We start from the raw sequence: 16154 nt of genomic DNA, 5'->3' as shown, positions 1-16154 counted from the left end.
GTGTGGAGCTTGATCCCCATGTCTCGTCCAAAAAATTAAAAAATTACCCATCTATAAAGGTTATAACAGGTGGATAGCAATGTCAAAAAATGATCTTAACACTTAGTGTTAAATTAATAAACATAGTAAAAATGATACTCCATGAAAAAGCCTAGAAGTGCATATTATATACTCTTAAAACATTAAAGGAGTAAAAAGAAGACAAGAAACACTCCATGGTTCCAGTAAAATTTGTTGTAAAAAATAAAAACCTATAGCCTTAGCATATTATTATAATCTAAATTTGGTTTTATTAGGCCATTGAAGTTCAAATTTTGAGTCAATAGATTATATTAGCAATCTAGCAAAAAAACGTAGAAAGATTATGATATAATTAATATGATAATCTCAGTTACATTGCTCCAAGAGAATCATGCTTTTTTCTTCCTTTTAATTTTTTACCCCCAAGAAAGAAAAAGGTGTTGAGTACTTAATTTTTAATTAAGATGCTTTGTCAGCCAAAACATATACATTAAGCATGTATTTCTTTCTTTATTAACTCTCCTTTTTATCATCTTTTTTCCTTTAATTCTCCTTCTTTCTTCTTGCATTTTTTAAGTTGTGCTTAGGAACATTCTCATCTTTTGAGTAACTTCTGATAAGGCCTTTGTCAGCCACCATATGAGCAAAGGGAAATGCAGAAAACCGATGACTTTATCGATTCGTTGAGCCCCTGATTAGGAAAACCAAGTGACATTAGTTTAATTTGATGTATAATGATGAAAATTTATTCATATTATATGGTATGAATAAAGAACCCAATTGAAGAAAAAGTAACATCATAAGTAGCAATTAAGATAATTAAGTACTTTATTTTAAATGATCATTCACCTTCTAAAACAAGTCATGATTTTCTTCTAAGTGAAGCAGGACCCAGGAGAAGTCCACAGCTGAATAAAAAAAGCGTATTCTGTAACAAGGCAAAATTATGTTTTTCCTCGGACTCTTCATTTTACTTCAAGCACCTATGTTAAATTTTCAACACTGAATATAGGTAGGACACTTTGAACCATCTTTTTGGGCTAAAATTATGAATAAGAGTCGCAAAATAGTCGAGTCAGATACTTGGATACATACTGTACTAAGCCTGAGCAACATAGGTTATATAGTATACCACAAAAAACTATAGACAGATAAGTCAGAAACTGGGCCATCATCAGTTTATCACACATTAGAAAAGTTTCTTCTGCATGATACTCTGAATTTTATATGTGGAGTTTTTCAGAGTTTTCACAATACTTCTGAGTTCTGACACTTATAAAATAGATCAAAAAAGAGGGTAAAAAACACATCCTTTTCTTTTCATCATTTTGGCATCATCCTCTACTTTTATTTAAAGAAGAAATAAACATTCTATATATCCTTTTCCCCACATTCTTCAGTCTTTCACAGTTTTACCACTTCACATAGGAAAACAAAGAGAGAATGGCTGTGGACTACTACTCATACAATCATACTGAACATAAAGTTGAAGTTGAAGAAGAAGATGAAGAAGACTACATAGACATGGAAGTGAGCTCGTTCGCTCACTTCTTTTCGCTCTCTAAGAACACCAACATGTCTTCTCCACAGCATCCTAGAGAATTCGAGTTTCAAATGTCGTCGTCAATGAATGTAGAGAGGGAATCCACCACATCCCCTGCTGATGAACTCTTCTATATGGGGAAGTTACTCCCACTGCACCTTCCGCCTCGATTGCAGATGGTTGAAAAACTACTTCAAGACTCAACACCAAAGAATTTTAAGGAGTTTTACAGCACTCCTTTGGGTACAAATGCTGCAACTACCCCATTAACAAGCACTACTCCTTTCGAGTCATGCAATATATCGCCGGTTGAATCTTGTCAGGTTAGCAGAGAACTGAATCCTGAAGAGTATTTCAGTGTTTATGCAAATGGAGAAGATTTCCATAAAGGTTTTATTGGTGATAATAATGTAAAGAAGTCTTGGACTAGAAAGCTGAAGACTAAGATTAAGTCATTGTTTGGAAAATCAGACGAGTTATCTGTTTCTTCTTCAGTAGCCAAAAACAAAGAGGAAGGCTCGATTTCGAAGTCAAAGGAGGATCATTTAGAGAAGCAAATGAAGGGAAGTAAGAAAATTTCATGCAAACAAATCGACCAAGTTGTTTCTCAGGATAGATTTGAGAGACAAAATGATGCTAAGGAAGGTAAAATTTGTCATAGGAGATCATTCTCTGGGGCATTTAAGCGACGTTCATCAACAGCAACAAAGTTATCTTCCTCATCTTCACCAGGGTCTTCGTCCACTTCTTCTTCTTCGTCTTCCTCATCATCATCAGGTATTTCGACAAGTAACTCGAATGGGTTGAAGGATTTTCCACTGCTTAAGAGAAGCAGCAGCGCGAAATCAGAGATTGAGACCTCATTGATCCAAGGAGCCATTGCTCATTGCAAGCAGTCCTCTCAGCAAGCACTACAATCTCGAAAAACATTGAGTGAAGCCGGTTGTCATTCGTTCCCTTCTTCAAGGTTTGCTGTTCTTGATGATCAAACAAGCATATGCAGGGGCTAAGATAGAAGAAAAAGTTCTAGGAAAAAGGGGGAGGGGTGCTTAAAACTTACTTAAAAGATAATCAAGTGAATTATGTTAAGATACTTGTATGCTAATCTAATATGGTTTTGGCTCATTGCATAATTAGCAAACTGAGTGTTTAATTTACCTTTGATTTGTGAATTTTTTTCTCTTGTTTTATGCTTCTGTCCTCCTTTAATAGTCAACCAAATATTCATGATTTTCAGTGTACTTGACACAAATTAATTGTTCAAAGATTCCCAACATACATCATCATTTTTTGGTTGAAATTAATTTTAACATTTGTAAGTACAGGTTCTGATTTTTAATTATTTCACTGTCTTGGAGTTTCAAGGAAATAGAAGTTTAAAACCAGAGTGATTGAATTAGATTTTCTCAATGGGCATATGCTCGGATTTATTGTTCTCCTTACGCCTTATTTGCGTCGTCTGCAATTGGAGTTGCTGATCATCTTACAGCTTACCGATCTTTTCCATCAGTAATGCTACCTTAGCACAAGGCATACATTTGAATCTATGCATTATACACTACTCCCTTTTTCACTATTTAATCTTTACATTTTGAAATTCTTATGAGAGAAAAAATGTCAAAGCGTAAGAATTAAAAGTGACGGAATGAGTTTTTTATAACACATTTTTAGTCCGATCTGTGCACGGTGCTAGGCTTACCATGCCTCATTCCGAAGGCAGGTAGCCAATGACAAGTTTTGTTTTAGATGGTACTGGTTGTGTACTAACAACTACCCGTACTACGCAAGAGCTAGACACCATGTTACTTGTGTATAACTCCTGTTCCACTTTCATCAAATCATGCCAATAAAGATGGTGGGTCATTTGCCTTATTCCATTTTTGGTTATTTTTACTGCATAATTTCAGCTATGTTTGACTAAACAGGTGCAGCTAATAATTGTAAAACTTGATTTGGTTTATCAAACTAATTTGTCATGAGTTATAGATTTGCATTCTCTTCGAGTTGGGAAATCAACAGTCCGGTTATAAGTGAGTTGGGGTTGTACTCGTACATGCCCTCTACATTAGCGTTCAGTGTACACAAGTCTATACACAATCATGCTATGGGTTTCCTCTAAACCTTGTATCCACAACTTCTTGCCCTTTGAGGACATCAACTTGGAAGAATTCAAACATGAAGAGCTAAATGCGAAAAATACTTGTAAAAGGAAAATGATAATTATTCTCTAAAGAGATACGACACTAACTACATGTGATATAAACAAATATATTCAGGTTACATCAACAACAATGCGTGATCATGATTAAAATTCGCCTACGGTTTAAGTTGATACAACAGAGAGATATATATAAGTTCAAAGATCCAGCACCTTAAAGAATGGCAAACCACCATTCTTGCATAATTAGCAGAAGAATATTTACCAGTGTCAAGATAGGGTAGACAGCTCACCTAGCTGACCACTCTTGTAAGTTGCAACTACACCCGCTCTTCTAACTCTTGCAAGATACTGCAGTCCATCATTGACAGAGACATAAATCGCGATTGATCACCATATTTTACAGTTATTATTAATATGAATACAAGTCACAATCCTCCCACAAATTGCCTGATAGTATGACAGGTTTCTGGCCTTCAAAAATATTGCAACGGGGGGTGTTCCTCATTGTAAGAACAGAAGAAGGGTTAGAGGGCATAAAATCGATCTGGTTCTGAATTGGAAAACTCAGAGTGATACAATGAATTAGACCCGCTTCTCTTCGCACTTCTATCTCTTTTCTTCAAAGACCGAGACCGCTTCGAAATTACCACATAATAGGTCATTGTGCCCAAAACTCCAGCCATTATCACACCCCCAACAACCGTAACAAGTGTTGCAGCCCACTTATGCTTTCGTCCAACAACTATGTAAGAGGATGCCATGAATGCAACAGAAGTGCAAACTGATGCCAACCACATCAGCTTGTTGATAACTTCCACAACTCGTCTCTCTGCTTTTGTCTCACCTCTGACAAGAGTGATCTGAACTACCACAACTGCCAAAGAGGTAAAAAGAGCAATGGCATTGAAGATAAAGAATATCTTGAAAGAAGCTGTCTTAGCAGCTACAGCCATCCCACTATCATCATCACCACCTGGAACAGTGAAAATAGCTGCAAAAGCAACGGTTGCAAAAAGCACAGCTACTACAGTTACCGAGTTAGTGGCATTGTTTATCCCTTCCCTGTGAAGTTTTCTAAGCTCCTTGGCAATTCCACTAACATTTTTGTTGGTCTGCCTAGTTTGTTCGAGCTGCCGATGCACATCTTTCTTAATCTGGCTCACAGTTTTTCTTAACTCATCCCTAGGTTGATTCAGTTCAGTAGCCCTAAGAGCACCATTCCTAACAAGGTAATCTTTGATTTCTGAGGATTCTTCAGAGAGGGGAAGTCCTTCCGCAATGTCAAGAGCAGTTTTGTGATCACTGTTTAAAGAATTAACATTGATGTCTTGAAGCAGTAACAACTCATTTACAATCTGAAGAAGATCAACAGAAAGGTTCAGCTCAGAAACTGCGATTTCTAGCAGAGTATTGCCATACAAAAATAATTTAAGCAAATTTATGTGCCCTACGACATTAACCCCCCACCCCCCAGTCCATGTCATCCATATACATTTATAGATAATATTATGATAGAGACTTGACCATTTGGTTTCTACAAGATTTGAGCACATGATCCAAGATTTACGCTTTGTTTGGATAGGAAACAAGGAAGGAAAGGAAGGGGAGGGATAGAAGAGGAAGGGAAGAGAGAAGAAAGGGAGGGAGAGGTGAGCTCCATTTTCCCTCAAATCTCTCTAATTTTTGATGGATTATGCTTATTAAAGAGAGAGGGAAAATAGATCCCTCCCTCTCCTTTCCTTTCCTTTCCCCAATCCTTTACCCAAACAAGAGAGTTTGTCCCTCTCCCTTTCTCTTCCTTTCTTTTCCTTCCATTTCCTTCTATCTAAACAAAGTGTTAATGATAGAGACTTAGTTATTGAAGATGTCATATTTCATGTTATAATTTACCAAATAAATAATAATCAAGGAAAATATAACAAAGGAAAAGATAAGGTGGGATTCAATCATGGATTTTATGTACAAGATAACAAATATTATTTGTTCAAACGATAACACAGTCTCAGGCATTGCCCGGGCCCAATAACTAGCTTGATTTTAAAGAGCATGCAAAACTGGCGAGGATTTTTATACTGTGTGACCATTATTCTGGAGTCTGAAAACAAATGGACAAAGAGTTATAACAATGATTCTCTACAAGTTCAACCATTCAAGAGGTAACAAAAGCTGCAACTGCCAGCTAGAGCTGGACATGGGCCGCGCTGGCCCGCGGGCGGCACGGGCAAGGCACGGCACAATGGCCGAAGAGTGGGCCGCGGGCCGTGCCGTGAACAAAGTTTGGAAATTTCGGCACGAACCCACGGGTGGCACGCCCCGCCAGCACGGCCCGACATGGCACGGCTACTTTCCAACGTTAATATGCGCTAACAACTATAAAACGACTAGTTTTTTCCATTTCTATCGGCTAGTTTCTATTCCTAGCGGCTACTTAATCTAGTTCCCTATAAATACATCACTTCATCATTCAATTTTTTCCACAATTCATTCATCAACTCATCTATTCTCTTATTCTATGCATTGTTGCTTTTTGCTAAATAATAATAAAGATATATAATAATAAAAAATAAAATTAATTATAATAATAAAAATAACATAACAATATAGAGAACTTTAATAATAAAAATAAGAATAATAGAAAGAGCTATAATAATTTAATAATAAAAAAACATAAACATAAATTAATAAAATTATTTAAATAATATATCGATTTAAAAAAAAAAAAAAATTATGGGTTGCCTGGTGCCCGGCCGGCACGCCACAAGTGTGGCTATGGATAAGATGTATAAGGGTGTAAGATATGTAGTAAATTTCGAAGGATAATAATGACACAATTTTATTTTATTTTATTTTATTTTTTTAAAAAAAAAATAAAAAATAAAAATCCAGCTAAATAATATAAATCGAGAGTATGTGCATTAAACTAAACTCAAATACTATTACTGATAGTTTCATGCTTTTACAATTACTATTGCACATACATTTGTTGAGCCAAAATACAGAATACTATTAATAACCGTTGTGAGACTATACTGTTATAGTCCTGATAAGCAAAACTAAATTATTTTGCTGTTCATAAGCCAAACTATTTTATCCAGCATATGAATTCAAAACATGATTCCAGTAACTAAGGTTAGCTCTTTTCCCTCTTCATCTATAAGGATGCACAAACCTATGTTGGGATATTGTTATCAGTCATTTTTCTACAAACAATGCCAATTTTCTTTCTGTGGGGTCTTATTGAAAGTTGACGACCTAGTACCAGCTGTACCACTCAGATTAAGTTTGGTAATAGACCTACCAAATTAATTTAATGAAACAAGATTACAAAAGTATCAAAGTTTAATTATTACCCTGCATATATTATTTCTTTTCATTTTTTCCTTTTTTTTTAAATAAGTCCTAAAGGACACTATATATCATTAATTAAAGTCATACGACATCTACAATTGACAATCAACGACAATGAAAACAGATTTAACAAAATCAAACAATAATTGATCGGGGAAGTGCTAAGAATCCAAATACATGAATATAAAAATTCCGCACATTCTCGATTCGTTGTCTCATACAACTTTTTTTGATTGGATCCGTCACCGCTTCATAATTTTGTGAAAAAGAAAATTCTTGTGCTGATTTTGTAACCGAATCTAAGCAATAATCAATCGTAACCCCGCACAACTGGAGACCAAATTAAACGCAAATAACACCTTGTCTTTCGAAAGAGTTCGAAAAACCTTGTCTTTCGAATGAGATCGAAAAAATTTTGTCTTTCGAGGGAGACATTATAACCTAAGAAACAAGAAAAAAAACTTAAAGGAAACAAAGATTGGGGCTTTCCACCGGTGAAATTCGATAGAAGCCCCTTCGAAATTAACAATGGAGGCTAGAGTTTAGGAGAGAGAAGAGAGAGAGGAGGCTAGGGTTTTCTGCGGGTATTGTATGTTAATTTTGCATATATTATTTCTGTCTCTCTATTGATACTTCGTTTTGGTTTCACTGTCATCTATTCATTTAGCGGTGTCCAATTTGCCCTTTTTGTCACAATTGTTTGAAAAGTAAGTCCCTTTACTCACTACATTTTGCGTACTTCATTTTAAGTCTCTCAATCACCATACAGTTCATACCCCAACCAGAATCAGGATTTAGCAAGTGGCAAGTTTCGGACGATCTTCAGCATACATCCCTAGGCCTTAGATGCTAGCAATCTAGCATGTCAAAAGTTCACAAGTAATTTTACAAATTGCCACCGGGAAGAATAAGGAGCTTTCAATGTAAAACTAGCGATAACTCTAGCCCCTAAGTGCTTTAAGCGGAAGAGGGAATTCATTCAATTAATATACCTTAGTTTTGTCCTGCAACAATGTAACTCAAAGATGGACTCTTGATATATTGAATGTTCAAGAGCTAAAGCTTTTTGCCAAAAAAATTTGCTCGTTTCCTTGTAAGGTTTAGGAAAGACTCTTAAAAAAAGGCTAAAGAAAGGAACTCCTTAAAGGCTGGTTAAGAAATGAAAAAAATTTAAGCACATGGCGACCGCTTTCACTAGGTAATAGGAAATAAGGAAAGATTAATTGAAGGGGGTAGAATTTTTTTTATTTTTTATTTTTATCTTAATGTATCATCGCTATGCTATCAATACAAAGAGAGAAAATAAAGCTTCAACTAGGGTATTATAAAGTGATCTTGTCGAGTAATTGAAGATAGAAAGATCAGATTATAGGTAGAAAAATTCAATGCATTCAAGATTTGCTAGTTTCATAATCAATAATCTCTACTATTTTTCTATATTGAGTTAGCTTTGGAAACATCCATAACAAGATTGCGTATGAAATCCAGACTAAACCTGGCCTTGGTCACTATGTCCAATGCTCCAACAATTATCTTTAATGATTGATACCTTTAATAAAGAGGATATACTTTCCAAACATTTCTTCCTCTTTCCTCTTGCCTGGTTAATGAGAACAAACAGAGAACAACTGAATAGCAAAAGGAAGATGTAGTTACTAGTCTTACTACCCATAATGACTTGAGTAGCTATTATAATTTGATAAACAAAAACCCAAATTTTTGGTTGACGTTTAGTTGTGATACAGGATCTTACATTTCCAATCTCTTAAATATGTTAGCCACCCTAGGTAATATGGTATGGACAAGAAGATGATATTGACCATGTAAAACCGTACTTTTTCAGAACACATAAGCTTATCGTTCTATATGTTAATGTCATCATATCTATCGGACATTGAGTAAACTTGGTTTAGGCTATGTTTAATTCACCTTTTTATTTTTATTTTTTTTTTTTATTTTTTTATTTTTTTTTGTTATTCTGATCTAAGCTTATTTTTTTATGATCTAATCTGAAATAAGTAATAAGTACCTGAGATAAGGTGAACTAAACAGGGCCTAAGTCTATGATCTCACATTCCTTCAGGAATATGACAATTGAAAAATAACCAATTAAATTTGTAGCATACTAGGTAGAAAGTCACCAAATGACGGAAAGAGATAACTAGCCTATTTTTCATTCCTTCAAATCAAGTACCCTAACATGGAGAGGTAGACAAGCAAATCTAAGGGCAATAATATATACCTCGGCCCGCTTTTTCCTGGTAGCCACATGCAAAGCTGTATTACCAAATTTGTCTGTGCGCATAACAATGGCTGCATCTGCTTCAAGAAGCGCTCTCACAACATCACAATTGTTCCCTTTTACAGCCATATGCAAGGCAGTCTGACCTTTTTTGTCAGTTTTCCTAGCCAATGTTGAATCCTTCTCAAGCAATGCTTTTACAATGTCCACATGGCCCAGGCGGACAGCAAAATGCAGCGCATTTTTCCCATTGGATTTACATAAATCCACTAAGCTGCTATCCCTCGACAGAAGCTCATAAGCTATAGCTGTATGTCCTCTTGTAGCTGCAGATATCAGAGGAGTTGCATTTGATGGTCCAATTGTTTTTATTAGCCCAGGATCATGGTCTAACAGCATTTGGACGATTGCTGCAATGAAACAGATGGAATAAATGACCTAGTCAATAGCAAAGCATAAGTTACAGTAAAAAAATTAGTAGGTTATAGGTATCAGAAGACCTAATAACTACTACAAGATAAGCCTTAAAACTTAACTTTGTCAGTGCATTATATTTCGTATTTTTCATGTTTCAAAGATAAGTAATTGGAGCGGATTCAACAAACTAGCAGAAGAAAAACCAAACATGCTTGGTGGAGGTGGTGGGGAACTCACCTTGTGACTTTGAGGTCACAAGTTCAAGCCCCACCATATAAATTTGCTTGGGAGTAGGGAACTCGCTTATCTTCCCCCTCTACTCTCAAACGCTGACCTTGTGACTTTGAGGTCACAAGTTCAAGCCCCGCCATATAAATTTGCTTGGGAGTAGGGAAGTCGCTTATCTTCCCCCTCTACTCTCAAACACTGACCTATGTAGCTGGTTAGTTGACCTACGAGAGGTGTTGGAAAATACTAGGATCTAGTCATTCTCTAGAACCCAATATTGAAAAATGTGAGTTATAATCCCGTATAATTAGATACAACTATAACATGCAAGCAACATTTCCTTTAAGTCTCTTAACCCAAAAAAAAAAAAAAAACCTTTAAAGATCAAAGGATACCAATTCAATTTCGACTTAAATGAACTCTAAATGTTTAAACGAAAGAGCTAGTGGCCCCCACCCCAATGCCTCACAAAGGCTTTTGCAAGTTTGCCCATCACATGATCAGAAGGGGCTAAAATATAAAGGAGCAAAATGATAGCAACATTAGTGGCTTAAGACTTGAGAGGCCATACCAACTTTGAATTGAATTGGCTTAGACAAGCCTAATAATCAACAACGATGGGTAAACCAAGAGCACTTTTATAAGAATTTCACATGCCTACTACTAACATTAAAAGGAAAGAAATAAATTATAGAAGAAGTTTTAGCTAATCACCAAGGTGTCCTTGATTAGCAGCAACATGCAAAGGATCAAACCCTATACGATTCTTCTGAGTAAGCGTGTCCTTATTGGCATACTTCAACAGCTCTTTAACCACATCAAGGTTTCCCTTCTCAGCTGCAGTAAAAAGAGCTGTCTCTCCCAACTCATTAACTTCATTCACAACCAAAGCCCGTACCTCAGCAGCTTCCACTTCAAACTCAGCACCGCTTAGATTTTCCCCTATCTGTGAATTTATGTGCCCACCCAAAATCTGCTTTATAGCTTCTAAATCACCTCGCTGAGCAGCCAAGTGTAGCTCAGTGTCATTGTGGCGACCAGTTACCTGCTTCACATACTTCTTCTTGCCTGCTTGGTCAATGCGTTTACCAGAATTAGAGAGAACCAAAGCAGGGGCAGATGTAGAGGTTGGCGATGGAGAAGGGGACGGCTCCATTGGTGTTCGGTTAGGTGTGGGTGTGATATGACCCATCTCCAAGTCTTGATCTTCAACTGTATCACTAAATGCATCAGTAATAATTGATGCATATCTACAAACCATAACAACCTAACAAAGAGGTAAATCACAATAAATCGAAACATTAAACATCTCTTGGAATGTTACTTCATGACTTTATTGCCTGAATGCCTGATAATCGATTTCTAAAAACAACACAAACACGGTAATAATACCAATTCTGTCGTAGAATGTTCCAAGAAGATCCAGCAGTATGCAATTTACTCACTAACTACAGTTGTATATCCAATTCATCAATTATCTTCAGTAGACATGATTTCCATCAATAATATAATTCGCCAGTATTATACAAACTAATCATGTATACTAATTAGCATCCAATTTACCCTAATTCCGTAAAATTTCAATAATTTCATCATCAAGCATCTCAAAACGAGCTTAATTTATCCCAATTTTAAAACCAAGACAATTAATTCAAACCAAACCAAAATTTCCTCAATCATACAATTTTACTGACCTTACCTAAGAACTTCACTTAAACCCTAATTTAAAATCAAAATTCTCACTTCAAGATTCACAATAAACAAGCACAATAAATAAATACTAATAACAATTAATCAATCAATCTGGAAAAAAAAAATTTAAAAAAAAAAAAAGTAAATTCCAACAAATACAGATTAAAAGAGATGAATTAAATAGTTTTACCAAGTTGAATCGACGAAGCCATTGATGAAAGTGGAGCTAAAAAAAAGGAAAAATTAGCAAAAATTCATGGGATATAATGAATAATTATGTCATTTCAATAGAGAGGAAAAAGAGTAAAGTTGAAACTTTTGTGAGGAGAGAGACAAAATGAGTAGGATAGAATTGAGTAACGACAGAACAAGGAAGGTGCAGAGAAGTAGGGAACCCAACCCCAACCACTGAGAATTTTATTTTTATTTTTTTTAAGCTGCGGAAAAAACAAAAAAAAAAAATCTGCTTGTTGACAAAATAAAAAATACAAAATTCTCCTTGATTGACAAATAATGTCACACAAATTCATCAATAATCAATCAATCATAATAATAATAATAATAATAATAACTTACTACTAAAACAGACACCGAGAGTGACATGTGTCAAATACTGGTGTTGTTTTTTTCCCAACAAAACTCCCCTTCCCTTTTTGGCAATCTTTTATGTTATATCTTTATGACAAATATATCCCTTTTTACTTGGTGTTCGTAATTATTCAATACACATTTACCTAAATAATTATTCCAACTCCTTTTTAATTATCTTTTAAAGGAAGTATTATTAGATTTTGCCAAAAAAAAAAAGTAATAATAAATTGATTCATATAATAGATGTTAAGGAAATTACTTTAAAACATCACTTAAATTTATTATTTTCAAACACCTCTAGCTAATGTTATATTTCAATTTCAATATAACTATATATATTCAAATTAATTACAATTTTGTTTCTGAAATTTTACTACTCCGTACTACGTATATATTATCACAAATTAAGGATTTATAGAGTATTGTATAACAATAAAATAAATGATGTGTTTGACAATTATATCATATGTCTAATTCTAAGGAAAGGAAAAATAATAATTAATTTTTTTTGTAAATTACGTAATTAAAAATATCAATATCTTAGTAAAAGCAAAAAAAATTATTATCTTTTACTGAGACACTTGATTAAGATGATAAATTTATTACATCCGACATTGATAAATAACCAGCATATTGAAATATACACCAGATGTAGTGACAATAATTGACATCTCCTTTTGTATTTTTTTTTATATTTTTTTTATTTTTTTTTATATATATCTATTATCTACAATTAAACTTTCAAGACAATAACACAAAACTTATTAAGCTACAACTGTTTCGGGGTTTTCCGGTGTCCTGGCCCGCAGGGTCTAGTTACAGGGATGCCTGCTTTGGCTGCTATGAGGCGGCCATTAAGGCTGGACTCCGATTTCCCTTGCATCCGGCAGTTCAACAAATCCTCGACGGGTACGAGGTGGGGCTTTGGCAGTTAGCTCCGAACTCTTGGTTCAACATCCTTGGCCATGTAGCCGGATGTGAAATGCATGGGGTGGACCCCAATTTTGAGGCGTTCACCCATATGAATTATCTAAGCCGAACTCCCAAAGCAAGCGGTACTGGCTGGTACCAAATAACAAGCCACAAGGGCTATTTGATGACTAGGGGAAAGGAAAATAAGTGGAAAGATTGGAGAAACACTTTCTTCCTCATCTCCAGTCCCGACAAACTTCTGAATAAACGGTACAACAGGTGGAATAGGGATCCGCCTCTTCTTGCAGGCAGCCCTAGCATGCCGCCTGTTCCTCGTCAGGCAAGGGAAGAGATCCTTGACCGAGGATCTTCAAAGTAGAGATTAGGGCTAACTCTACTACTGGGTTACGGGAGCAGGTGCCTTTGAACTGTGTTCCCAAATTCCAATGGTTGTATGATGAATATTTTTTGGCCGCCTGTGGCCTGAGCAGTCGGACCTCCAGAGGTAGCCAGCCTTTTATGCCTGTATATGCATCATTTGATTTATTTTTTCAAGTTTTACTAACTCTTTGTCGCCTATTTTCAGTCGAAGCTATGGATCACATCTCTGCATCAAAGAAGGTGGCCGCCCTTCTTCGGACCTCTATTATGAACCTCAAGCGGCCATCATCTGATTCTCCTGCCAAGGAGACGCCCAAAGTGAGTTCTGATCTTTCGAGTTTCTCTTTGAAATCCTCTTTTTGCCAGTATTAACTTTTCATGTTTTTGCAGACGGGCTCGTCTAAACCCTCTTCCTCCCAGCAGCCGGACTCAAAAGTTCGGAAGCAGACAGCTGGGAGTATGCCTGGCTTTGCTAGGAAGCAGGCGGCTAATAAACAGCCGCGCACCCCACAAAGTGGGGGAAAACAAATGCAAGTCCCCAGGGACAGCCGACCTCCAAGAGGTATAACCGGTTCCCTCGACCCTTATTTAAATTTTCTTCCTTTGATATTCTTTCTTTTGCTCTAACTTACTGTTTTTTAATACAGGCGGCCATCAAGAACCAGACTTGGTCAACATGGCCAAGTCTATGGTGAAAGCCATCCCTCTAGAGGAGAGGGATGCGGTCAAGGGAGTCGGCACCCTTGATATTGACGGAATCATGGGTCTCCTCTCTGAGGTAGACTTGGCATTATTTGTAATATTGAATGACTTTGTCCACCGCCTGTTTTTGCAAATCTGACGCCTGGTGCTCTTTTTCAGACTATGCTTCGTGTACACGGCCTCTGTAGGCCGATTAGTGTCAAAAACAAAGAGGTAAAAGCTGCCAAAGACATGGCCGCCTCTGACTTTGACAAGGCAATGTTTCAGGCGGCTGCCACATCGGAGATCAAAGACAAGTTGGAGGCGGCCAATAACAAGAACCAACAGCTGGAGAAGACGGTCAAAAGCCTCTGGGACGAGTTGCGGCCACTTAAACATATTGCCCATCATGCTCAGAGCCTTCTGAAGTCTTTGGATGCTGTTAAGGACCGCTTGGTGAAGCAGGAGGCGGTCATCACTGAAGAGCTCAAGGCCAAGGCTGAGGCCGAGAAGATGGCTTTGGCTCAGGCCATGATGGAGGACTCGGCCAATATAATGAGGATGACCTGGTCGACCCTTTTCCCAAAAGCTGACTATGCTGCATGGGATTCCAAGTTCACCGCCTGTACTGAAGAGTACAATAGAAGGATCATGCAGCAGGCGGCTAAAGAGGATGAAAAGGAGGAGGAGGAGGCGGCCAGCTCCAGCTTAGGCGAGGATGAGGAGATGGTCGACCAGCCAACGGAGGCGGATGCTCCTAAGAACCATGCCCCTGAAAACGATTCAAACAAAGAGGATGCCTTGAAGGATCCGGCACCCGTAATTAAGCTCGATCAGGCGGCAGTTAACTCCGAAGCCCCTCCTAATGCTTAAAGCTTTAATTTTTCAAACTTTTCTCCGGCCTGCGTGCCGTTTGTTCTTGTATCAACTTTACCCAGCTAGGGGGTCGGGGTTTATGATATTTTGCCAGTCTTTATGGTCGGCTGTTAATACTAATTTGGTGACTGTTCGGTCGTCTTTGATCACAGAATCTTGTTTATGCTTATTTTTTCCAAGTATAGAGGGTTTTTGACATCTGCTTGAATGCCATACCGACTGTTTTAGCTTGTACTCTGTATCTTGGAATACCAAAATTTTGAAAATTTTGCGAATAAGCGAGGTTTATCAGGTGGCGACTACTCACGGTGACGACTGCATATATGCCCCTGGGCGACTTGTTGTCCTTGCTCCAGATTGACAACTAGTCGACCATGAAACCAGTCGGATCTCCAACGTATTTTTAGTAAATACATTAGGTCTCATAATTGTTGCAAGTTTGAAAGGAAAAGACTGCTTGTTGTCAGGTCGCCTGTTTGATTAAATAGGAGTAGTGTTCTTGAGCCCCTGTAATCCGATTAATTAAGTCGGCATAACCCATAATTTTGTCAAAATCAAAATTTTGCAAAAGCCGGAAAAATCGAGGTCTAACCTCGTAAAAATAATTACACAAGTTAATTAAAACGGTAAAATTTTCGCAAAATTACATAGCTCAAAATCAAGCAAACTAGCCCACACAATTGCTTGGTGGGTGCGCACCATGGCTGCTATGCAGCCCATGTGCTGTGCTTGCTGTGCTGTATGCCAGCATCCACGCCCAGCGTAGCATGCTGCGCCAGCCAACACTAGCAGCTCGCTACGCATGCTAGCTTGCTAGCTGGTGCCTGGCAGCGTATGGCAGGCTGGCTGGGGTTTGCTGCCTTGCTGCCCAGCAGCACGCACAAGCAACTCCAGCAGCCCTGCCATGCACCTAGCACTATGGTAGCACACAACTCCCACTGCTACACAGCAGCCCCTCAAGGCACACCCCTGTGCGCACCATAGGCAGCCACATGTGGGCTGCTAGGCAGCCCGGCTAGCCTTGGTGGCGCTTGGGTGTTTTGCCTCGATTTGCGTGCCAT

At 37.4% G+C, this 16154-nt stretch overlaps 2 protein-coding genes across 2 annotated transcripts; one reads left to right on the top strand and one right to left on the bottom strand.

Annotated features, from left to right (window-relative positions):
- Positions 1–1140: 1140 nt before the first annotated feature.
- On the top strand, positions 1141–2736 carry LOC110706041 (probable membrane-associated kinase regulator 4). The gene has a single exon (XM_021883955.1). The coding sequence runs from the start codon at positions 1465–1467 to the stop codon at positions 2572–2574; it is 1110 nt and encodes a 369-aa protein (XP_021739647.1). The 5' UTR covers positions 1141–1464; the 3' UTR covers positions 2575–2736.
- A 1025-nt stretch (positions 2737–3761) lies between these two features.
- LOC110706040 (ankyrin repeat-containing protein ITN1-like) lies at positions 3762–12058 on the bottom strand. The gene is made up of 4 exons (XM_021883954.1): positions 11843–12058; positions 10675–11172; positions 9316–9725; positions 3762–5080 (listed from the first exon to the last, which is right to left on the bottom strand). The coding sequence occupies exons 1-4, from the start codon at positions 11862–11864 to the stop codon at positions 4250–4252; spliced, it is 1761 nt and encodes a 586-aa protein (XP_021739646.1). The 5' UTR covers positions 11865–12058; the 3' UTR covers positions 3762–4249.
- Between the last annotated feature and the right edge of the window lie 4096 nt (positions 12059–16154).

This window comes from Chenopodium quinoa, unplaced genomic scaffold (genome assembly GCF_001683475.1).
Source record: "Chenopodium quinoa cultivar QQ74 unplaced genomic scaffold, ASM168347v1, whole genome shotgun sequence".
In the NCBI taxonomy this organism is placed as follows: Eukaryota; Viridiplantae; Streptophyta; class Magnoliopsida; order Caryophyllales; family Amaranthaceae; genus Chenopodium; species Chenopodium quinoa.
This window is presented reverse-complemented; position numbering and strand designations above follow the sequence as displayed.